This window comes from Mytilus edulis, chromosome 8 (genome assembly GCF_963676685.1).
Source record: "Mytilus edulis chromosome 8, xbMytEdul2.2, whole genome shotgun sequence".
NCBI lineage: Eukaryota > Metazoa > Mollusca > Bivalvia > Mytilida > Mytilidae > Mytilus > Mytilus edulis.
This window is the reverse complement of record NC_092351.1, coordinates 70,261,739-70,288,221: the sequence shown is the minus strand read 5'-3', so window position 1 is coordinate 70,288,221 and position 26,483 is coordinate 70,261,739. Positions and strand designations below refer to the sequence as shown.

At 30.7% G+C, this 26,483-nt stretch overlaps 2 protein-coding genes across 26 annotated transcripts in view; one reads left to right on the top strand and one right to left on the bottom strand.

Moving 5' to 3' along the window:
* LOC139486155 (C-Jun-amino-terminal kinase-interacting protein 4-like) overlaps positions 1-8,621 on the bottom strand; it is a 76,776-nt gene extending 68,155 nt beyond the window's left edge. For 10 of the 25 annotated variants that reach the window (XR_011655488.1, XM_071270908.1, XM_071270904.1 and 7 more), the window contains exons 1-5: positions 8,137-8,598; positions 3,261-3,381; positions 2,415-2,485; positions 1,926-2,014; positions 938-1,212 (exon numbers count right to left, since the gene is read on the bottom strand). Coding sequence is in view for 24 of the 25 variants with exons in the window: in XM_071270908.1 (XP_071127009.1) it covers positions 938-1,212; positions 1,926-2,014; positions 2,415-2,485; positions 3,261-3,381; positions 8,137-8,433 (853 nt within the window). In the remaining variant the exon portion in view is untranslated. Of the gene's footprint in view, positions 1-937; positions 1,213-1,925; positions 2,015-2,414; positions 2,486-3,260; positions 3,382-8,136 lie in introns of all 25 variants that reach the window. The other 15 variants (XM_071270917.1, XM_071270907.1, XM_071270925.1 and 12 more) reach the window with 3 other exon arrangements.
* LOC139486157 (uncharacterized) lies at positions 8,615-23,960 on the top strand. Its single transcript, XM_071270930.1, has 19 exons — positions 8,615-8,825; positions 10,477-10,577; positions 11,241-11,310; positions 11,727-11,857; positions 12,233-12,321; positions 13,494-13,593; positions 14,133-14,176; positions 14,413-14,490; positions 14,922-15,118; positions 17,950-18,017; positions 18,552-18,658; positions 19,319-19,424; positions 19,920-20,019; positions 20,398-20,437; positions 20,989-21,040; positions 22,073-22,262; positions 22,511-22,628; positions 23,333-23,423; positions 23,808-23,960. Exons 1-19 carry the CDS (start codon positions 8,660-8,662, stop codon positions 23,889-23,891), a joined length of 1,932 nt encoding a protein of 643 aa, XP_071127031.1. The 5' UTR covers positions 8,615-8,659; the 3' UTR covers positions 23,892-23,960.
* The last annotated feature ends 2,523 nt before the right edge of the window (positions 23,961-26,483 follow it).

Here is a 26,483-nt window from a genome sequence, read left to right as displayed (position 1 = left end):
GAAAAACATGCAGAAAAATAAGATAACAAAGCAAACATAATATGAACAACAAACTATATGATAAGAAACTATATGAAAGATTTCCGTAATAATTGTATGAGTAGTCAGATGGCACACTTCAAGTAAAAATGTAATTTGGTGGCAGTTTTTGAATATCCAGCCTCAGATATAAGCAATTCAATTTTCTTCATTTCCTGTAAAATAGAACTGTGCCTTCTGTTACCTCATATACATTTATTTCTGGAATAGTGCTAAACATACATATGAAATAACTCAGAAGAAAAGATAAATTTATCCAAAATAAAACAAATGTATATCTAGTCAGTAACAATATCAGTATAAAAAAGTGAACACAAATAAAGATTAGAATTGTCATTAAACTATCTTTAAATAAATATGTATGTCTAACTAACAAAACAGTAACTTAAACAAAGTTTTCAACAAAAAATCCCCATATTTTTCAGACATAAGATTAATAAATATAAGCATTGCGGTATAAATATTACTCCAGGGTTTTGTTTTAAAATTACTTACTCATTTCTGCAGAAAGTTAAATTTTAGATTAAAACATAATCATTAAAGGTAGCTGTGTGAATCAAAAGATTTCTGAGCTCTGTGATTGAAGATAAGATTTATTGGATTGACATAAATACTTTATAATTTTTCTTTTTCCATTTTAAGTCAAGTTACTTTTTTCTTTCATATGTTGTATCACAAATATTTTTTGCCTGATAAGAAAAATATGGTATCTGCATAAAAATACTGAAACTAAACATGCTAATAGAAAATATCAAAGTGATTTTTTATGAAATTGTAAGATTTTCAGAGAATGCTTTTCTTGATTTCTGTGATATTATTTATGAAACAAAAAGAAGTTAACATCCAGCTAACTTGAAAGCAAAACAACAACAACAATAACAGTACATATTATACATACTCATTCCCGTGGATGTTTCCTTCACCTCCACATGATCCGTAACCTGTTCTTTATCACATGTAGATATACGATTCAATTTTCCTTTCTTCTCTTTGGATATTTCTGGAGATTCTAAATCTGCCAGTTCACTTTTCAGACTAACAGTAGAGTCAGCGGTACTCCTTGGTGAATTGATGTCTATACTTTGTGTAGGACTACTGAGAGATCGCACGGTTGTGGCTGACTGACCAGGCAGAAACATACTTACTGGTCGCAAGTTTGGCAAGTTGAATCCCCTTTAAAATATATGCAAATTGCAAAGGATTTAAATACAAGTATATTTTTTTGCAGTCACATATATTCAAAATGTATAAAGGCAAAACAAAAATTTAATCTAAGTTTTAATGATTTCGTTCAAGATGGTTAACAATACATTGAACTTGGGAAGCTGTTTTAACCAAAGAAGCTATATGATACATATCTATAAAATATATTATTGTATAGCAATATAATATTTCCCACAGAACGTAACCAAAAGTTAGCGTGCAATAAATTCTAATATTGCACTAGTGCAATAAATCTTCAAAATTCATGACGTCATCAACGTTTAAATCTTAGTTTAAACTAATTTTTACTTTCAAATATTATATTGCTATACAATAAAAGGATTATTGCATAAATATTGGGGAATGTTGTCCCTCGTAGAACATATATTGCACTCGTAAGCTTGTGCAATAACCTATAGATACATATATACTTTGTTTATTTCATGATTGAAAATGATATATAACAATTTAATTTAGATGTTACATGTTGTACCTTGGATTTCTGGTAAAACAAATAAAGAGACCCTTCACTAAAATACTGGACTAGAGAACAAATTTTGTTGAATAAAATAAACATATAAACATACATAGAAATATCTTTATATCACGACGATGCAATTATGTTAACTTGTACCAAATAGAATCCACAATGTAACAGATAGAAATATAGTTTTAGTACTTACTTATTTCTTGGGCTATTTGAAAGTTCTGGTCTATCTGTACCTAACAAGATCTTGGTTCTCTCCATATAATCCATATGTGTTCTAAATAACTGCAAATAAAAGATGTTTGATGCATCCCTTTATATACTCATGATACTCCAAGTAACAAAACTAGTTTAACTCACAACATAAGCTTTAGATTTACCAGTTGCAAAGTAACAAGAGGAAATCCACCCCCTGTGCCATTGATTCTCAATTCAATCTTTCCTAGTGAATGTAGTGTAAAAAGAGTCAGTAAAAAAAAATCTGTTGCTGTTTCTTTCAAACATTTCTAAAGTGGTAAAGTTGTTGTCAACATGGATAATGGATATCTGTTTGTCAAATTCTAAGTAGCTCAATATAGCACAAGTATCATTCAGAAATAATTTGCTTTCTAAATAAATGCTGACACCAAGAAGCAACAATTTTAACCCTAATAGTCCCAACAGCATGTAGTATTTTATGCCTTACCTCTGTGTATCGTTCATGGAGTTTGTTGTAATCTTTTTTAAGATCAGCTTCTTTTTCTTCTAGTCTTGAAACTGAAATAAATTGATAAAATAGATGATGCTATAAGCAGTGATCCAACATTGCAGTTTTTTTTTAAATGATTATATTATCTTGTTCTTCTATCATGTCTATAGATAGAATATATTAATCAAAATTTTACCATATTCAAATCAAGAAATATATTTATATCCTCCAGTCTGAAGAGCTAAAAAGTAAAACAAGACAACCTCCTTAGAACATCATCCTCCAATTGCAATCAATTCAAACTACATGTATCATATCATTTGGACAAATTTGAGTTTATAGAATTCTGAATAATATATCCTTGTATAAACATAATAAAACAACATCAAAGGCTTATTCACTAGATTTTTCAATTATTAACTTATTAAAATGTTTGAGTTAATGTTTGAAATTTAATCCTGATAATAATAATTTATCTGATTTTGTCTGCTTAAATTGTTTTTCTTTGAGTGAATTTTCAATGTCACTTACTGTTGTTGAGTAAATGCCATTATGCTAAAGGATAAATATAACTGGTACAATAAAGATTCTATTCTTGAATCTGTACCAAACAATAGTTATAACTTTTATTCAAATTGCTTTATAATTGTATTACATAATTTAGTGTCTTGAAAACTCTTCTTGAATCACTTTCTACTTCAGATGAAAAATAGTTTCTGTATACCTGTATAATGTGTTGAATTTTTGTTTTGTATTCCTTCCTTTTTCCTGTTAAACTATTTTCATTTTCCCTATCATTTATATAAAGTAGTATAATAACAACATATATAAGAGTTACTTTACCATGATCAGAAGAATTTTTAGCTTTCAGTTCTAACATTCTGACAATTGATTCTAAACTTTCTATTTTTTCTTGAAGCTCTTTCTTTTCTCCTTCAACAGAATCTTCCATTTCCAAATATTTCTGGAAAAAAAATAATCAGTTCATTAAATGCATACATCATGTGTATATTATTGTATTAACAGTCTGCAATTTAGCATAATACATGTAATAGAATTATTATTCAACATCCTGTTCTAAATATTGCAATTTGCATGATGAAAATTTGACCATTTCATTCATCATTGTTCATATAAATTCCATTTTTTTTAAAACATATATCTACACAATGTAAAAAAACATAACAAGTTTATATGACAAGCTCTGCATATTATATTGGATTTTCTTATTTATGTAGGGACAGATTTACAAGACTTGAAATGCAAGTAATTTAGGAAATAGAGAACTTTTGGTAACAAGCATTTTTTCTGGATGTTCCTTTATGGGATATATGACAGATCCCTTGAAAATGCAGGATAATAGACACATCATTCTGACAAACATGCAAAATTATCAGAATTGCCTAACCAGAGGACTTATATTGGGGAAACCCAGATTTTTAATTAAAGTCAAAGACATTGATTGGGTTATAGAAGGGGTCCTTAGGAATTACAATTTTGCATGTTATTATGTAGAGTGAAATTTGTAAACTAATTGAGTATTTTTTTTTTAATGACAAGTACATGTAGTTAACATGTTGAAAGTAATATGAAGTACTTTTTCGTCTGATCTCATTCTGTCGTGCAATGATTTAGCTTCTTTAATTATTATGTTTGTACATACATGTACAAAATTACTCCCATATAATAAGATTTTTTTTCTCATTGCAACATGGAAGAAGTTAATAAACACTGGGCATAACATATTTCAGTATCAAACTTGAAAGATGTGCAGTATTTACAGATCTTACATACTATGTCTATACATGCATGATAAATATTCAATTTTTGATAAGCTTGAGTAGTAGCTACAGTGTAAATAAATATGTTCTTCTATTTAACATGTTTAATCTACTAAAGATCTGTGAAAAGTTGTTTTAACAACAATTAATTTTCAGATTTGAGAAAATAGGGCACTGACCCATCAATAATGTTGATTAATTAGTCAATGCCCCATGTTAGGAGTATATTATATTTGTATATTTGATCCATTTTGTACAAAGATAATTAAATTAAGTCCCAGATTAAATTAATTAAGTGACAAAAAGGGTCAGTCTTAATAACTTTAATTTTATGACACATACATTGTACATGACATGCATACTAAATAAATTAAATATAGAAACAAAATTATACATGTAGGACTATACAGAAATAACTTGGAAACTTATTAAATCCCATTTAAAACCAGATGCTCCGCAGGGCGTAGCTTTATACGACCGCAGAAGTTGAACCCTGAACGGTTAGGGCAAGTATGGACACAACATTCAAGCTGGATTCAGCTCTAAATTTGGATTGTGATTAAATAGTTGACACAGCATAGGTTTCTGACACAGAATGAATGTGTTCTAATGAACTTAAAATTTTTGTTTCTCTTAGAGCAATTCACTATGCTGTTGAATATTAATCCTCTCAAAAAAATGTTTGAAGTTTTCAAGAAATTTTCTTTTTTATTTATGAAATTTCAAATGAGAAAAATTGAACCCAATTTTTTTAATCACATCCCCCTTTCCCTTATTCCAAAACTAATCTCAATTAAAATTTCTAATGGAGTTTGCAACAATAACTACTCATTTAAATACATCATAAAATATTAAGATGTAAAAAAACTGCTTGTTATCACTGAATGGTAAAGATTATTTTAATTTATCAGTTGGTAGTAAAAAGTGAATATACATTGTATATTGTATATAACAAAGATTTAAGTTGATTCTGGACAAAGAAAGATAACTCCAATTAAAAAAAAATCTTGCTATTGCACAATATTTTGCAATTAGATATTTCTTGCTTACTATTCTGGACAAAGAAAGATAACTCTAATTAATTTTTTTTTTGATATTTCACAATATTGTGCAATTAGATATTTCTTGCCATTGCGCAATACTGTGCAATTGAAAAGACTTGCTATTGCACAATACTTAATATAATAATTTTAGATCCTGATTTGGATCAACTTGAAAACTGGGCCCATAATAAAAAATCTAAGTACATTTTTGAATTCAGCATATCAAAGAACTTCAAGATTTCAATTTTTGTTAAAATCAGACTAAGTTTAATTTTGGACCCTTTGGACTTTAGTGTAGACCAATTTGAAAACAGGACCAAAAATGAAGAATCTACATACACAGTTAGATTTGGTATATCAAAGAACCCCATTTATTCAATTTTTGATGAAATCAAACAAAGTTTAATTTTGGACCCCGATTTGGACCAACTTGAAAACTGGGCCAATAATCAAGAATCTAAGTACATTTTTAGATTCAGCATATCAAAGAACCTAACTGATTCATTTTTTGTCAAAATCAAACTAAGTTTAATTTTGGACCCTTTGGACCTTAATGTAGACCAATTTGAAACGGGACCAAAAGTTAAGAATCTACATACACAGTCATGACAGGTAGATTCGGCATATCAAAGAACCCCAATTATTCAATTTTGATGAAATCAAACAAAAGTTTAATTTTGGACCCTTTGGGCCCCTTATTATGTTGGGACCAAAACTCCCAAAATCAAACCCAACCTTTCTTTTATGGTCATAAACCTTGTGTTTAAATTTCATAGATTTCTATTTACTTATACTAACGTTATGGTGCGAAAACCAAGAAAAATGCTTATTTGGGTCCCTTTTTGGCCCCTAATTCCTAAACTGTTGGGACCTAAACTCCCAAAATCAATACCAACCTTCCTTTTGTAGTCATTAACATTGTGTTTAAATTTCATTGATTTCTATTTACTTAAACTAATGTTATAGTGCGAAAACCAAGAATAATGCTTATTTGGGCCCTTTTTTGGCCCCTAATTCCTAAACTGTTGAGACCAAAACTCCCAAAATCAATCCCAACCGTTCTTTTGTGGTCATAAACCTTGTGTCAAAATTTCATAGATTTCTATTAACTTAAACTAAAGTTATAGTGCGAAAACCAAGAAAATGCTTATTTGGGCCCTTTTTGGCCCCTAATTCCTAAAATGTTGGGACCAAAACTCCCAAAATCAATACCAACCTTCCTTTTGTGGTCATAAACCTTGTGTTAAAATTTCATAGATTTCCATTCACTTTTACTAAAGTTAGAGTGCGAAAACTAAAAGTATTCGGACGCCGGACGACGACGACGACGACGACGACGACGCCAACGTGATAGCAATATACGACGAAAATTTTTTCAAAATTTGCGGTCGTATAAAAATGTACTTTTAAGATATCAAGACTAGAAATGCAAGTAATTCATGTAATTTAGAAAATAGAGAACTTTTGGTAACAAGCATCTTTTCTGGATGTACCTTTATGGGATATAAGACAGATCCCTTGAAAATGCAGGATAAAAGAGAAATCATTCTGACAGACATGCAAAATTATCAGAATTGCCTAACCAGAGGAATTATATTGGGAAAACCCAGATTTTAAATTAAAGTCAAAGACATTTGGTTATAGAAGGGGCCCTTAGGAATTACAATTTTGCATGTTATTATGTAGAGTGAAATTTAAGGTTAAATTATTATGAAAGAAAAAAGTAACTTGACTTCAAATGGAAAAAGAAAAATTATAAAGTATTTACGTCAATCCAATGAATCTTATCTTCAATCACAGAGTTCGGAAATCTTTTGATTCACATAATCTATTATCATGATTATGGCACTGAATCTATATATCTGACAAAGATATCATAAATAAAGCCTGCAAGTATATTTTGTTGCCAGGACCACTAAGGCAGTATGTGATAAAACCAATGCAAAACTGTTCTGTTTAATCAAAAATAATGTCATGTAAATAAGGCACCAAATTAAACTCCAGGGAAATTGTGTTTTCATTACCATGATTACCAGAAATTATAAGAGTATTAATTGTGAGGCCAAATTAATTAGTTACAGAAGTACTTATCTTCCACAACTATAGATGCACCAAAAAAAAAAAATGTAGTCAATATCAAATGACAAAATCACTTTTTTCGATCAATGATATTTATTCATTTACCATGTTTACAAAACAATATTTAGTAAAATATACTTAATATAGTTTACAGTATGACCATTATGAAAAAATGTGACTGCAGTCTGCATATTGAATAATCAATATGGTCAAATTGGTAATGTGACTGAATCAGCCTGTGGCCAAACTTATTTTGTAACTGAAATGCATCAATTTAGCGTACACATGCAGCGGTAGTCCAAACAATTTATCTTGCAATATAAAAAAGAAGATGTGGTATGATTGCCAATGAGACAACTATCCACAAAAGACCAAAATGACACAGACATTAACAACTATAGGTCACTGTACGGCCTTCAACAATGAGCAAAGCCCATACCGCATAGTCAGCTATAAAAGGCACCGATAAGACAATGTAAAACAATTCAAACAAGAAAACTAACGGCCTTATTTATGTAAAAAAATGATCGAAAAACAAATATGTCACACATAAACAAACGAAAACCACTGAATTACAGGCTCCTGACTTGGGACAGGCATATACATAAATAATGTGGCAGGGTTAAACATGTTGCAAGACATCATAATTATTTGAACTATAAACTATAAAAGCAGGGGTTGAGGTGTGATATGAGTATTGAGGGTTTTGAGGATTCAAAGTCGTAGAGATTAAAGGTTTCTGATTAATTTATTTGTGCTCATGCATCGGTTGTTATTATACTCCGCATTAAAGCAAAAGATGTCTCTTGTGAATACCTGATCTGCTACTTTTCGCAGCTGTTTTTCCCTTTCATACTGTGTCAACAACTGCTCATTATCATCTCTCAAGAGTTCCAATTCTACATCTGATTCTTGTTTATCTTGCAGCGCCTGGTCCAAACCTTCTAAAAGACCTACAGTTAATGGCATTAACTCTTTGACTACATCTTCGTCGTACTTTTTAATCATCCTTTCAAATTCTTTGTAAACATTCGTGGCAAGTGCTGAAACCTTTTCTGACATGACATGGCCCTCCTCGTTAGTTCCATACACCGTTTCGGCTATCTCAGCCATCTTTCAAATTTTCAATCAGCTATAAAATATATAATTGAGTTTGCTAAATATAGCTACATTTTGTTTATACGTATGGGATTTGATCAAAAGGAAATAATTCTGTTTTGACGTCTGAGCTGTCGTCCATATTGACAAGTTGATGTATAAATTAATCATGTGATGTACAGAGCATGCGTTGGCGAAAGAATGAGCCACTTCCGGTTTGGGGGCCAATACAAAAACAAACATGACTGGGTTCAGGCACCTCAGGAGAATTTCGGGTGCCATTTCGAAGTTTATTGCACCACAAAAAATACGAGTAACACACTTAAGATTTTCCTCCCAAATACTGCAGGGCAAAACAGTCAGAATAGGATGTGCCTGCGGTTTTTGGGGGGATACAGCTGTGGCTGGTAAGAGTTCAAAGTTTGTATTAGGTCAATTCGTCCCATAAAATCGCCCCAAGTATTACTTTTAAACTTAATTTTAATTAATGATTCCCCCTCCCTAGCAAACAGCAAGACAATATAGAAATATTGTTAAAGATAAATCTAACAAGATTGAAATTTCAAGATTTTTAATTCAATAACATGTTGGGTCAAAATAATTATTTGCTATTAGTATTAGTGTGACAGGATTGCTTCCCTTAGAAAAACTTAGTAGATACTTAGTCAGCCGTAAGCGGTTGAGCTATGGAAGTACTTCTTTAGCTCAGTCGGTTAGCGCGCTGCCTTGTAACACAGAGGTCCCGGGTTCGAGTCCCGGTGGAGACAAGCAATTTTGTAATGAAATTCGTGCTCTCCGGTTACATTGGCGCCCAACAATAATAACCCACGGTTAAAATATAAATATAAAAAAGATGAAAATATCATCATTATAGAGTATAATGACTCTTGAGGTGGGGGAAGTGTAACAGGATTGCTGCCCTTAGAAAAACTTAGTAGTTACTTACATTGTAGTCAGCCGTAAGCGGTTGAGCTAAGGAAGTACTTCTTTAGCTCAGTCGGTTAGCGTGCTGCCTTGTAACACAGAGGTCCCGGGTTTGAGTCCCTGTGGAGGCAATTTTGTAATGAAATTTGTGCTCTCAGGTTACATTAGCATAAATGTAATAATGGGTATTACATCTATGGTATTGGTAGTATGGTGATGTGTTTCTTAGAGTTTATGAATTTGTACACTAAATCCATTGGATGTGTACTGATTAATACTTAAGTCTGGTAATATATTTTTTATTTACTGCTCTAGTTGAAGACTAAGTTGGCTTTGAACTACATTTCAGCAACTTTGAGTACCCTTAATTCAGTGCTTTTTTTTGTCTTACCGTTATATTTGTTTTTCATGTAGAAATTTTTTAATTGTTTTTATTCCTTCTACCAATCTTTGGTTTTGTTTCTCTGACAGTCTTAAGTGTTTTGTATGCTGTTTGCTCTTGTTTTTCTTTTTTTGCCAGGACATTTTAAATTTAGACTCATGGTATCTTTCACCTCTCTTTTGAAGCCATTTAAAAAATGTGCTTGTATTGACATCCTATTTTGCTTGAGAATAAAACATTATCTGTAATCTCTGTTTGGTTAAATTTTGTTGATTCATTTATTATTTTATAAGATTAATTTATGTTTATTAGCTCCTCAATTTATCTATGGTACAAAGTTAGACTTTCTTTAATAGTTAATAATACTTTTTAGCTCCTCAATTGATCTATACTAAGGTACAAAGTTAGACTTTCTATAAGTAGTTTTATATTTTTTAGCTCCTCAATTGATCTATTTGGTACAAATATGACTTTCTATAATTTTAATTTTATGTTATATATTTTAGTTCCTCGATTGATCTATGGTACAAAGTTATACTTTCTATAAATAATTTTATATTTTTTAGCTCCTCAATTGATCTATGGTACAAAGTTAGACTTTCTATAATTTATGTTGTATTTTTTAGCTCCTCAATTGATCTATGGTACAAAGTTAAACTTTCTATAATTTATGTTATATTTTTTAGCTCCTCAATTAATCTATGGTACACTTTCTATAATTTTAAATTTACATGTTATGTTGTATTTTTTAGCTCCTCAATTGATCTATGGTACAAAGTTAGATTACCTGGTGTTTGATTACCTGTCAGAGATCACAATGTCGCTGTTAATTTCAGCTAAACATAAGTATCCCGTAAGTAGATTTTATTTACATGTCACTTTAAGATCATAGATTGAAAGATACTGAATAATTGAATAATGGAGTTGATTGAAGTCATGAAGATGGCTATATGTTATCTTCAAAATGATTGTAATGAAACCAGCCATCCCACACAAATGCAAAGAAATTTTTAATGACATTGAATGTTTTTGTAATGGAATGATAACATTGACTTCACTTAAGGTGGTACCTAACACTACAGGGAGATAACTCTGTAAAATAAGCTAAACGTTTTCATTATGTGGTGTTGTTAAGTAAATATTGAGCTTCTCAATGATCAGTGAAACTGCTGTATAACCAGTGTAATTTTTCTGATAAAATAGTTGGTTCAATTTTTTTGAAATTTTTATATTTTTGTCAAAGGGTCAAAGTTAATATCTTGTCAAAATTTTATGAAATTTAAACAAGCAAAATTAATCTAAGTGAAGATGTTAGGTACAACCTTAATATTTCATTGAAAACCCACCAATTAATAATTTATTTTTTCCCAAAGAAATACAGTGATGGCTTCAATATTGTGTAGCAGATTGACAGTTAAATATGTTGTATTTTTCATTTTGATCACCAACATTATTACATAAACAGCATATTTCACAAATCTATAAAGTAATTCAGTATTAATGTATTTAATTGTAGAATCTAGGGTATGCACCTGATTTTGTACAGATTTGTATGGCACCATTCATCAAAGATATCAAGTCTAAAGGTATTGTTTTATATATATATCAAATAAAGATTGACTGTCATTTCATTGCCAATAAGATTTTTTGGACCCTGTACATTTAGCCATGGTTCATTGACTTTGACTTTTTTTGCATAACTTACACGTTACAGTATTGCTATTTTAATTTTAACATTTGCATTTTACAATCAAAGTAACAAAAAGGTGAGACTTATCTCTGTGGTAACAGTTTACTTTTGCTTTCAGACTCTCCCTCAAATTGGCAAAAATACAACCTGCCTAAAGAATTAAATGGTTTACTTATAAATTAAGTAATTGATTTGGACTTGCAATTGTTTGATTGGAGCAACACTGATGAGTCCCTATGTATTTGGTTGTTTAATAACAGCCTGATATCTTTAATGAATTTTGACAGTATACATTCTTCATATATATCATAGGTATAAAAGTGATAAGTAATGCTGGTGGTGTAAATCCACAGGCCTGTGCTGATGCATTAAAACAGATATGTGCTTCAGTTGGTGTCGAGATGAATATTGCTGTTGTTACTGGTGATGACCTAATGCCTAAGGTATAAAACAGACACAATTAAATGATAGTTGTATAAAATATGTTGCTAGGGATACAAAAAAATATTCATTAGAAAGTAGGCCTTAGAATTTAGGAAGAACTTTTTTAATACTGTTCATAATGACGACAAGATCAACTTAAAATTAAAGGCTAATGTAGAATTTTCCCCTATGTATAATAACCATTTAGGAGAGAATATGTTATGTGAAAATTTGTGACAAATATTGATAATGTTATAAAAATTCTGCTGATATATTAACATAAGAAACAAGGCTTTATATATTGATTGACCACCAATTTTAAAAGTTTTAATACAGTGAATTATTTAGTATGATTTTTCATTTTTCCTTTGTTTAGTATTTATTGCTTATTTCAGAGCAAAGAATTGATCAACAGTTCAATCACTGATATGGATTCAGGTGATCAATTCCCTAAAACTGTACACAGTATGAATGCATATTTAGGGTAAGTTGGTGAAATACATTACAGTTAAGGGTAATGTTTTTTCTCTAAATATGAAAATGAGGACAACGAAGGAGGAGTGTTATAAATGATTGCCAATGAGACAACTTTCCATCAGAGACCAAAGGATTTATCTAACAAAGGGAACGAAGGAGGAGTGTTATAAATGATTGCCAATGAGACAACTTTCCATCAAAGACCAAAGGATTTATCTAATAAAGGGAACGAAGGAGGAGTGTTATAAATGATTGCCAATGAGACAACTTTCCATCAAAGACCAAAGGATTTATCTAATAAAGGGAACGAAGGAGGAGTGTTATAAATGATTGCCAATGAGACAACTTTCCATCAGATACCAAAGGATTTATCTAATAAAGGGTCACTCGCTGTCACATTACAGCCTTAATCAATGAGCAAAATCCATATTTTTAACTATGGAATAAAGGGTCTGCATTACAAAATGTGAAACAATTTTTAAAAGAGAAATAAACAACCTGATTTCTGCTTAAAACACAAATAAAAGAAAAACATGACAGACATGGCTGAAATCCATAGTTTTCAGAAATTATTTTATCTTCTTTACTACTCACCAATCAAACATTCATTTCACCAAGAATCACCATTTTATACTAGGACGACCTTTTATCAAGGTTAAACATACACCAAGAAAAAGTCCCTGATTATGAATTTAGTGACTGTCTCACTCTCTCAGAGGTCCACAGCTATGTTTCATTTGTCATTGCCAGTGATCTTTTCTCTGTTAATGAATTATAGTTTGTGTTCACATCATCTTGACACTTAGTATGCAAGTTGATTATGGAGTGAACTGAGTAATATCTGTGTCAAATTAGCATTTTGACCCATATTTACTGGTTCCCTGAACATTAAAGTTGTGGTTTAGGTATGTTATCACCATAGTCTTATTAATGATGTTATCTCAAGATGAAATTAAGGCTAAGAGGCAAAACCTATCATATTGTTAGGAATTACCATGTTTTGCTCATTGTTGAAGACTGTAGACTGATCTTTAGATTCTAACATCTACATCATTTGGGATGTGTTGTATAGTTTCTCATTGGCAATTATACCACATCTGCTTATTTTAAAAAGCAAAAGTTAGAACTGTGCCTCTTACATGTTTACTAATATATAAATTACCTTTTCTGTTTTTGAAGAGCTGGACCAATAGCTAGAGCTCTGGACCTTGGTGCCGATATTGTTATCACTGGCAGATGTGTGGACAGTGCTTTAGTTCTTGGACCTCTGCTGCACAATGTAAGGTGATCACACACTTTAAAAGTCTCTCTTCACTATCCTTTGATTTAAGGTTGTTAGATATTTTTATGGGTACTATTTGATGTTGTTAAAAATATTTTTTGTATGTAAGGAGATGATGTCAATGTCACCAAAAAAAATAACAAGATATAAATTTAGAGTTCAACATTGTTTTTCTACAAAAGACAAATCTGAATATAAATCAAATTCCAAATCACTAGAGTCTACAATATTTTCAAAGTGTACAAATGTGAACAAGAGACTACCACAGATTTGCCATCAACACTTAAGATTTTAATTTATACTGTTAATTGGTGATATGATGGTTGAAAATATCAATTTTGCCTGCTCCTGAAAAACTGGATTTTTAACTGTCAAATTCTGACTGACAACAGACAAGCTTGGTATCACCAACACAACTTCAATTTCGATTGATAATGGTTATGTTTCAAATACAGAATTGCTATGAAAGTTTGCGCTTCTTAGTAGATGAAAGGATTCTCACAGGATAATGCAACTGTTTATTTGTTTTTTAACAGTTCCAATGGAATATGAATGATTTTGATCACTTGGCTGCTGGCAGGTTTGTATTTCTATATAGAACATATTTCTAAACTTGTAATATCAATTTTAAATTTGCAAGACAAATATTTCTTCATCAGATGCCTCTCAAGACCAATCTTTTAAATTGATTGATTGATAGTAGGTGTTTGACATAACTTCTATGTAATATGAAAATTGACAATAGCATTATATGATGTCAGTATGAAATGACTACCAGTACACTTCAATAAAAAAATCAACATTTGAATCTTACAGTTTGGCCGGACATCTGATAGAATGTGGTGCACAAGTAACTGGAGGAATATTCACAGACTGGAAAACAGTCCCTGATTGGTGAGTAAATTATTCACAGAATGGAAAACAGTCTGGTCTCGTTAGGGCTCTCACGGGTACACTATAGGGGCTAATATCAGCAATATCTTGGGAAGTTATAAAATGGTGGAAAGATCAACTTTTCTTAAAAAGAGTTATGCCCCTTGTAAAAACTTTTAAATTCTCAACCAAATGAATCCTGAAGGGAACTCTTAACATTTTGGTAAAATGATGAAAAATTAAGCAATTTAGCTCAATTAGAGACCAGTTTGGTAGAACTCTATATATATATATATAATATAAATATATTTAATGAATTTTGATTGATTTTTTTGTTTTAATAGATAAATGTAGTATTTTTCAATGAACATTTAAGAAATATTAAAAAAAAAGAGATTCTATGTGATAATTAGGTTCCAAGGGCCTCTGGTTAATGAATTTAATTATTACAGGGATCATATCGGTTTTCCTGTAGTAGAGTGCAGTGCTAATGGAGATTTTATTGTGACTAAACCAAAAGGAACAGGCGGTTTAATCAATGAAGCTACCGTTAGTGAACAGTTGGTATATGAGATTGGTGATCCAGCACATTATTTCCTGCCCGACGTTGTCTGTGATTTTACACAAGTACAATTAGATGAAATCAACTGTAAGTTACATGCACAATTTTGTTTCTGGTAATAGAATTACTGGTATATGGACCATAATATGGTATTCAGCCTTTGGTTTCTTTTTGTATCCTTTTTTGTAATTTCTAAAACTTTAACTTTTATTCTGTGGGTTGTGTTGGTTTTAGAATAGTATTAATGGAACAAGTGGGTTTTTCGAGAAAAAAATAATACATTTTGATTCACCATTTAATCATGTTACGTGACAGGACACCAAACTTTATTTTCTTTATTTTACAAAATATATTTCAAAAGTCATAAATGAACACCATTACTGGTGTTACTTTTTTCATGTTAATATTTAAAATCTATTTTCAATGTTTAATTCAAGTTTTTTTAAATCGACAGGAAACCATAAGAAACCGAAAACATTTTTATGGCCCGGTCGGTGCCATATAGTTTTACCCTTGTCCGAAATTCCAAAATTTCGTCTTTCCGAAATTCTGTCATTCCACAACAAACCATTGTACGGAGTTTTTTTCTAAACAACTTCAGATATTGGGCTGATTTTTGGTTTGTGAGTTAACCATGATGAGTTACAGATCAAGTTTAAGTTTTGTTCCTCTCCATTAATTTTTGCCAAAATTAAGGGTTTACAACTTTCATGACTTTGAAAATTGTTGAAAATCACAGTTATACAGACTTTTTTTCTAAACGCCATCAGATATTGGGCTGATTTTTGGTATGTGAGGTAACCATGATGAGATACAGGGCAACTGTAAGTTTTGTTCCGCTTCACTAATTTTTGCCGAAATTACGGGCTTTGGACTTCGATAAATTGTTGAAAATAACAGTTATACAGACTTTTTTTCTAAACACTTTCAGATATTGGGCTGATTTTTGATATGTGAGGTAACCATGATGAGTTACAGATCAAGTTTAAGTTTTGTTCCTCTCCATTAATTTTTGCCAGAATTAAGGGCTTACAACTTTGAAAATTGTTGAAAATCACAGTTATACAGACTTTTTTTCTATAGGTCTCCACATTTTGAGCTGAGTTTTGTTAACAGTTAATTTATAATTATGAACATATCAATGAGACTATCATCATGTTTGTGTCCACATGTGTTATTGAAATTGCAGGTTTTTCAACTTTTTGGGATTGGGCCTTTTGACACATCTAGTTTTAGTTTCATTTTATTGAAAAATCTGCTTAAAATAATCTGAACAGTATACTTTTTCTTAAAACCCATCTGAAATGTAGCAGTATTATAAAACTCCTAAATATGTACTTGTTTTGAAAATAATTAGTACAATTTATTCAGAAATTTCCATATTTTCTTTATTCATACAGGATACCATAATTGTTGTATCTTGATGTTTTAGCCAAAAAAATGTTTTTATATTGGTTTTGAAATTCCAGTTTTATATACAATTTATTCCAAATCATTGGCAATGTCAAAATCCTATAAATCCAGTAAAGTAAAAAAACTTTTAACTTGGAATTAAAATCTTAAAATAGACATCATGTGATATTTGTGACCTTTACACCATCTACATGGTTTCCACATTTTAACCTACTTTAGTGGGCTAAAATCAATAAAGAACTTCCTTTCAAGTCATGCATGGTAAAAGTTTACTTATCCATTGACAAGTTTATTGAATTTCTGAAAAGTGTTTGCAGAACATGATTAAAAAAAAAAAAATTATATAAATTGTGACAATAGTTATCAAAGGTACCAGGATTATAATATACCAACTTTGTACATTCCAAGTGTAACGGTATATTAACATGTATTTTTAATTAAATTATCTTTATTCACCTAAAATATCCAGTAATATTTACTGCTGAAGCAAAATCAATTCAACGAGCATCTGCACAATGATAAGAGACGTAATGTCGATTGAATTTTCTAAGGACCCTTTACATCGTTATCTGGAAACAAAGTGTGTTATAACGTCCGTCGAATCTGAAATCGATTTTGTCAAGTCATTGGGCATTTATTTTCACTCAAGATCGTATGTAACATTATGCACATAGGAAAAATAATAGATCCACGATGCGATCTCTTTGAAAATTGTCTTTTTCGTTTTTTTTTAAACAATATGAAACAAGTCTACAGAATATGCTTGCTAACATCCTTTTGGAAACAAAAACAATGTTTTGACCTAGTATTTCATATATCCGGCCGTAAGCGCATGATCACATGTTAGTCACATGTTATCTGACTATTCTTATTGGTCGATGTTCTTTATTATTTGAAAGAAAAAGTTACTATTTTGCAGGCAACGATTATCTTTAAATTGGCCAGAGTTACGCACTTCGGAAGTGAAAATAACGCTAAGAAACGACACAGAAAAGCGGCCAGATAATCTGAAACATTTGTTTATTTCAAATTCTCTCTAGGGGAGAGTAGAAAGCACTTTTATTTTAATAGAAATAATAGCATTTGATGGTGGAGCAACAACTTTTCTCACCAAAATACAATATTTTATCACTTTTCTATAGTTATCGGAAACGGTCCCAATACCAAATTATGGTCCATATTATATTAACATTTTAATGTCCTTGTATATGAACCAATATTTGTGCCGTCTTTCAAAATCATTAGATTACTATATGGAAACTTTTTCTTGTACATGTTGTTCATTCAGTACTAAGTCAGATTATCTGGACTCTGTTTTGTTTGTTCAGACATTTTATTGGAAGGTGTTTGGTGTTGATGATTGATGTGGTCTGAATTTAAGTTTACATAAAATATCATGTTAACTAGTGGTTGAGAGATATTTTAATGCTTATATTTTAAACTTTTTGAAGCAGACAATAACCAGTTTGATTTCTTTAAAGTTATTTTTTTATTTTGTTTGATAGCAGGAACTGATGAAGCTGCAGTGTTTGTAACAGGAGCTAAAGGAAAACCACCTACTAGTCAGTATAAGGTAAGACACATGTGAGCTAAATGCACACACACTGGGACCAACGATTTAACTTCAAGATGATGAAAAAAGTATTGTGGTCAAGCAGATGACAACACAAAATATTCTGAATCCAGATTTTTGTATATGAACTGATAAGATGGCATAAGTAAGTCTGAAATCAATTCATTCCATCATCACCCCAAAACTGATACTTATACAGCCAGTATGCAAGAGTAGACATTTTAGTTTGTCCAGTCTTTTGTGCTTACAAAGTTGTTTTTCAGGGTATTATTGAGCACATTGATAAGTCTTTTTAAAAGGTACAGAGGCTATAGATACCACTGATAACATATAGCTTTAAAAAGAAAATAAGGTACCGGTACTTTATGTATATCTAAAAAATGTAAAATTCCAAAAAAAATAAATTAAAAAAATATGAAAATAAGGTGTTGTGGTATGATTGTCAATATCACAACTCTCCACCAGAGACCAAATGACATAATAGTTACAAACTATAGGTCATACAACCATCATTATGTTTCTTTTTATTTTCAGTCAAGTGCAACTTATGCAGATGGTTACCGATCTACAGCTGTGGCAATCATAAGAGGTCCTAATACCAAACAAAAAGGAGAGAAAACAGCAGATCAAATTATTAAAAGGTGAAGAGACTTAAAGTAACAACAAAGTTGATGTTAAAAGATTATAAAGAACAAGTTTTATAAGGGCCCATTTTTATGCCCCATTTATGGGCATTATGTTTTCTAATCTGTCTGTCCGTTCGTCCGCCTGTCCTACTTCAGGTTAAAGTTTTTGGTTAAAGTTTTTGATCGAGGTAGTTTTTGATGAAGTTGAAGTCCAATCAACTTGAAAAATAGTACACATGTTCCCTATGATATGATCTTTCTAATTTTAATGCCAAATTAGAGTTTTTACCCCAATTTCATGGTCAACTGAACATAGAAAATGATAGTGCTGATGGGGCATCTGTGTACTATGGACACATTCTTGTTTTAAAGATAAAATTGGCATATTGATATGGATTAGTTAAATTTTTACAATACTTTTATTTGAAAAGAAATAATGGCAACATCTTCAATCCGAAGAACAAACATGACAGAAAGTAAGCAAACATCACAAAATCCAGTTTTTCTCTAATTTCTTCTTGTTGTGCTTTCCTAAATTCCTGCCTGGCAATTTAAATTTTAGAGTGAAAGACTGACTGTGGATCATTTGTGCTTGACTACACATACTTGAATATTTAGTTTGAACCAAAACCTCTGAATGAATATGTGTTATCTGTAATAGTTATTTATTTACAGATGTAGAAGAATATTCAAGCAGTTGAATTTAGAAGATTTCTCTAGAGTGCATGTTGAAGTTTTGGGTGCAGAGCAGAGCTATGGACCAATGACTAATTTACCTCATGTAAATACTGGATTTATTAACTTAAGTGGATTGCTTAAACTAACCTAGAGAAAATTGGTACTTTGTTAAACATTTTAATTTGGTTCACCAAATCCACTAAAAATAGCCAATTAAAAAATAGAAATGAAGACCCCAATCTAGATACTTGGTTTTGGCTAGTGACTTCAATTTCCTAATCTAGACCCTCATATACATGCATCATAATCAAATATGTTTTTTTTATGGTCTTCAATGCTCTTTGTAACTTTTTACTTTATTTGGCCTTTTTAAATTTTTGGATTTGAGCATCTCTGATGAGTCTTGCAAACAAAATTGAATCTGGCATACATAATTTGAGTCCTAGTATCTGTGATGAGTTCATATTAAAATCATTGAAAACTTCTAAAACATGAGACTTTACGAAAAAACACTGCAGTTTATCAAAGGTTCAACTTTTCTGAAGTTAAACTGTTACTGAATGAAATTTGTTTGTAAAAAAAAAAACTTTTCTTTCAGGGCAGCAGGGAATCAGTCTTGTGGTTAGCTGTCCATCATCATCAGAAAAAAGCTTTAGAGTTCTTTTCAAAAGAAATAGCTCCAGCTGGTACTGGCATGGGTAGGTCACTCACATAATTGGAAACCAGTTTATATTTAAGATAAGATAAAGCTTATATCTGTAAGAGAGTTTCATGTTAAAAATTGTGATGCCTTTCTGCTTATTATGCAGAACATGTATGCTTTTCATCAGTGGCTGAATATTTTGTACAAAAAGAGCGGGTAGCATGTCTGTTTTAATTTTTTTATAAGTTGATAAAAACATTATTAAAAGCATCTATTTTAAGTGTACCAAGCTCTGTTATACCTTTTAGTTACTTTTTGTTTTAAACTAAAAACAAAAACAGATTTTTGATTTTAAGTGATTGCTGTTAACCTCAATAGATATATTTTTCAATGATTTGTTGTTAAACTGCATATATATTCTTTATTATAATAGCTCCAGGACTTACAGGCCTGGTTGGAGGAAGACCTAGAGTGTAAGTTATGTAATATGGTTTTCAATGTGCTTTATTTAAGAGTTACATGCCTATTTGTAATTTTTATTGGAGTGTAAAAGCGTTGACCGAAGCACATTTTAAGAAAGTCTGCATAATCAGCACTTTTATAATCCTTTAAAAAAAGAAAAAGAAGCATTTAAATCTTATAATAATGTATTTATGTACAACAATGAATTTTTTTTAGGAATACTTTTTGATGTTGGATTGACTCATAATTGCTTTTAGTCAATCAAAAGTTCTGATGAAAGATACATTTCAATTTATTGTGGTAACTTACAACAGATAGGCCACCAACACAGACGAAAAAATAAACTCTCACCTCACTGAAAGATGTAACATCACCAAATAGGGTCCAGACAAAAATGTGAATATACTGGAAAGTAGTACATGTATATTTATGAAAAAAATATGGAATATAAAAAAATATTTTGTGTACATTAGTTGAACTCGTTTCATAAACAAAAATATCTGAAAAATTTGTACTGATAAACTTGTTTCTAAAACAAACTTCAGTTGTTTTTCTTTTACAGATCACCAATATTGAGACTGTTTTCCTTCATGTACCCTAAAAAGGATATTGAGGTATGCAAGTAAAATCTATCTTTAAAAGATAATGAACCTGTTTTCATCCCTTTCTCAATCTCTATAGAGATTGCAATTTGCATATATGGCATTTGTAATTTTAAATTTAGATACTGGTAAACCATTTGGAACAACAAAGTGGAAGATTTCCCTTTTTAAACTCCACACTTATTGTGTGGTGACTTTTTTTCTAAATTTTTTTGTATAAAGATACAAATTATTTTAAAATTTCAGTATAATAGCTAGACAGAAATACCATCTTCTACAATAGCTAGACAGAAATAGTGTCTTCTACAATAGCTAGACAGAAGTACTGTCTTCTACAATAGCTAGACAGAAATACTGTCTTCTACAATAGCTAGACAGAAATACCTTCTTCAACAATAGCTAGACAGAAATACCTTCTTCTACAATAGCTAGACAGAAATACTGTCTTCTACAATAGCTAGACAGAAATACTGTCTTCTACAATAGCTAGACAGAAATACCTTCTTCAACAATAGCTAGACAGAAATACCTTCTTCTACAATAGCTAGACAGAAATACCTTCTTCTACAATAGCTAGACAGAAATACTGTCTTTTATAATAGCTAGACAGAAATACTGTCTTCTACAATAGCCAGACAGAAATACCGTCTTCTACAATAACTAGACAGAAATACCTTCTTCAACAATAGCCAGACAGAAATACTGTCTTCTACAATAGCCAGACAGAAATACTGTCTTCTACAATAGCCAGACAGAAATACCATCTTTTACAATAGCTAGACAGAAATACTGTCTTCTACAATAGCTAAACAGAAATACTGTCTTCTACAATAGCTAGACAGAAATACTGTCTTCTACAATAGCTAGACAAAAATACTGTCTACTACAATATCTAGACAGAAATACCATCTTCTACAATAGCTAGACAGAAATACAGTCTTCTACAATAGCTAGCCAGAAATATCGTCTTTTTTAAAAACATTTTTTTTAATCCTAATCAGTGGTTTAGTATGTGTATGTACAGAAATGTTTCATTTTTTATAGATAGATATCTCCCTAAATGGCAACCATGTTGAAAAATTTGAACCTCAGGAAATTCCAGTAGCTGAGTATCCAAAGGCAAAGGAACAGCATGTAGTGGATGAAGTTATAGTACAGACAGGGAACAAGTCATACAGATTAGAAGACCTGGCTTACACAAGGAGTGGAGATAAAGGAAATATGTGTAATATAGGTAATCAAGATAAAAATATGTGAAATATAGGTAATCAGTGATACAAATAGTATAGTAAACTACTCACATAAATTTGTTATGTTCAGAGATGCTCTTCAGACATCAACTACAATATGTTGTACCTTTTGTCTATGTTATAGGTTTAAACCTTTCATCTTTGTTTTAGGAGTGATAGCTAGACACCCGGCTATATTACCATACCTAAGACAGCAGTTACAGCTATCATACATTTTTTATTTTTGTTTTAGGAGTGATAGCCAGACACCCAGCCATATTACCATACCTAAGGCAGCAGTTAACATCAGAAGCTGTCCAGAAATACTTTTCACATTTATTTGACAATCCAAGTAATGCTTCTGTACAAAGGTCAGTCATTTGAATTCCACATTAGTCATAGCTTTATATCTGTCAGCTTTCACAAAAAGTCATTTGTGAAATTTGAAAATTGAAAAAAGAGGTAAAATTGTAAGAAAAAAGTATGATTATAGATGGTCCCTTAAAGTGCCAAAAATGCTGGAATTTACAATATTTTTTAAATTAAAATTTTTGATAATTGAAAACAGTGGTAAAGGCAATTAACTTTAATGAATTGAGTATTCACAAGACTATTTTTGCCCTGATGATTATTTGTTTTCTTAAATATAGAGTAAATATGCATAAATTAAGAACTATTTATATATAATCATTTATGGGTTTCACTTAACCTCCACCTTCAATACTTCAATGGTGTATAATAACCAATTCATTAATATGTCTCAAAATGTGAAAAATAAATCGTCTTTTTAAAAATGCTGAAAAGAAGTTGTTATAAAAGTGAAGCCAAAGATACTAGAGGGATATTCAAACTCATAAGTTGAACATAAACTGACAACGCCATTACTTACAAAGAAACAAAAACAAAAACAGACAAACAAACAAACAATAGATCATAAGACAAACAAAAACAACTAAATACAGCAACACAAATCACATCAAAAACTAGCGGTGATCTCAGGTGTCCTGGAAGGGTTAGTTCCTAATTATTTATTTTTTTTAATACTTGGATATAAAGTATTTTTATTACTTCGTAGATACTACGTTCCTGGTATACATGGAATGAATTTTGTCTTACCTGAATCGTTAGGAGGAGGTGGTGTTGCATCCCTACGAAGTGACCCTCAGGTAATTATACTTATTCAAAATAACAGGTTGAAACTTATTTCTTTGGATTCAGTTATTTTGGTGGATAGCAATTTTCTTAGAATAATTAAAAACTGTATTTTCATGAATATTAGATTTCTTGGTTTTAGCAAAGTCTGCATTAAAACATAAAAGAAAATTTAAGTCTTTTTTTAAATATTTGAATTAGTGGCTTACCTTTACCCACTCAATCCACAAACATTTATATCTCATGAATAATAGTGATTCCACAGTAGATCACAAACAAATAATACACTTTCACCAAAATGATGCCAGTTAGATCTCAATGAAATAAGGTAGAGTTACTCCCCTTAATTAACTTTATTTTTAATCTTGTCATATAAATACTCTTGTATATTATTTCAGGGCAAGGCCTATGGACAGATGTTGTTGGATTTTATTGTGAAGGACGTCCCAGATATGGATCAGTATTTGAAGGAAATTAAGTGATGACTAAAATTACTTTGATATGACTATCATTGTTTTAATTACAATATGCAAGGAAATATGTCAACATGTTACCTTTACCCACTCAATCCACAAACATTTATATCTCATGAATAATAGTGATTCCACAGTAGATCACAAACAAATAATACACTTTCACCAAAATGATGCCAGTTAGAGTATTTGTCTGTATTTGTGATAATTTATATTTAATATACTTCTTAAGCATTTTAAGTGCATATTACTTGACAATTAAGAATCAACGAGAATGCAGCCGAATGACACAAAAAATCATGAAGAGGTCAAGATATGATCTTGGATAATATATAATTGTTTATACGCTATAGCAAGATCTAAACCTAAAGTCTAGAAATGTGTGAATGAATTTGCCTAAACAGTTTTTAAACATCTTCATGTTTTACACACACTTTTTGAAAAATATGGAAGACATCTTTTTATGGAAATGATTCCTAGTAAACTTATTGAAAGATAAGCTATTGTTAATTAAGTCTTTGTTTGTTATATTTTGTTGTTGGGTTTCTTTTTCATTGCAATTTTTCCATCTCTTTAATTCGTGATGAAAGGTTGTTAATGTATTGATTGATACCCATAATACCAAAATGGTATTTGTATGAATGTTACAGGAACAAGAAAGCTATGGTTAAAGAAGATATTACTTAACATTGAAAATGTTCTAAAATTGTTGAAAATCCAAACCTCAGGTATAACCAGACTACCATTTCTGGACATTTGAATGACATTTTCTATATGTTGTAGCATTTAACAGACAAATTGTTGTATTTATTATTTTGCACAATCTCATGAAATGTATTTTTTATATTGTATTTAGAAATCAATGATTATGAATGTTCTACAAATATCATTAAATGATGAAAAGGGTTTTAAACCTGGTTTAAAGGAGGAGTGTATTGGGCTATTGAGTGTCCTTTCTTTTTGAAGTCAAGATATGCTATTTTTGTCCTCTTTATTTTGGCATATGGCATGTGGCATATTTATTTCTATAAGAGCACTGGATAAGCTATAGATGTGCATACATTACCAACTATATAAATACGGACTCCATAAACTATAAAATGATACTGGATTTGATACAAATGGTAAATTTACAAATAGGATAACTATGTATGTGTTATAAGCTCTAAAACGGGGTAAAAATGTCATTTCAATGTTGTAGCTCTAATTTATTTAAAAATAATCTAATTTTGCAAATAAACAGATATAATTCATTTTATTTACTTGCTTCAGTTTGGTAAGTTGCCACACACATGTTATAAAAGAGTGGTCATGTACTTTTTATATTTAGGTTGTTCAGAACCAAACACAGGATTAGGTTAAAATGTACTTTTTAGGGTATTAAGTGATTACTAGTAATTGAGGAATACATGAGGAAGATACCTAACTCTGCTAAAACCAAAACAAACTGACAATAAAAAACTAAATACAACCTATAGACAAACAATGGCTTACAAAACACAATATAGAAAACTAAGAACTGAGCAACATGAACACTAAATAAACCAAGGGTGATCTCCGATACTCGGAGGGTATGCAGACTCTGTTTTACATGGATGAATTCAACTTTTGCACTTGGAATATTGGTTAAATAGCTTCCTTGTAAGCAACATAATTTATGACCCTAGTTACCTTGTCAAATATGAAAAAAAGTGAAGTCGCAAAAAATACCAAATTCAGAGGAAAATTTATACAAAGTCAACAAATTGTAATATCTAAAGATCAAACACATCAAACCAATTGAAAAGAATTGAAAACAACTGTCAAATTGGATTAAACCTGGTATTATAGTTAGCTTAACATCTCAATTGTATGACAGTCGTATAAAATTCCATTATATTGACACCGATGTGTGAACAAAACAAACAGACATAATAGGTAAAAATGTCAAACATTGGGGTACAGCAGTCAACATTGTGTTATAATCTTTATCACCATAAAAAGACATACAGACAAAGCACATTAGCTAAAATGAAAGACAAGAATACAAGAATTTAACATAGCACAATAACACAATGACGGGATGTATAAGTACAGAGCCATGTCATATGTAACAAAGAAACTCAAAAAGGCATATACACAAAGCACATTAGCAAAAATTAAAAACATGAATACAAAAATTTACCATAGCACAAAATGGATGTATAAGTACAGAGACATGTCCAATGGATATCACCAACAACACTTAAAAGTAAAACTATTATTCATAAAGACAAATAAAAGAATCCTATTACACATATTTAAGATGATAAACAACATTAGTACCCAGAATCTATACTTTTCGTTTATTATTATTTATTTGTGAAGTTGATGAGGGATATTTATCAACAAGAACTTGGTACCTTCCAATGTACTTTATAAGAAGGTCAAGACGTTCTTTGACTTACCTCTGGCTCATTAACTTTCTACTCGGACACTGGTAAAGTTTTACAAAGTCTGAGAAGATAATTAGCTACATCAGTATCAAAGACAAAAACTTATCAGTATTCACTGCGAAGAGCACAAACAAAATGGCATTTTTAGGGATCATATAGGCTGTAAAAGAACAACAATGTTTCAGCT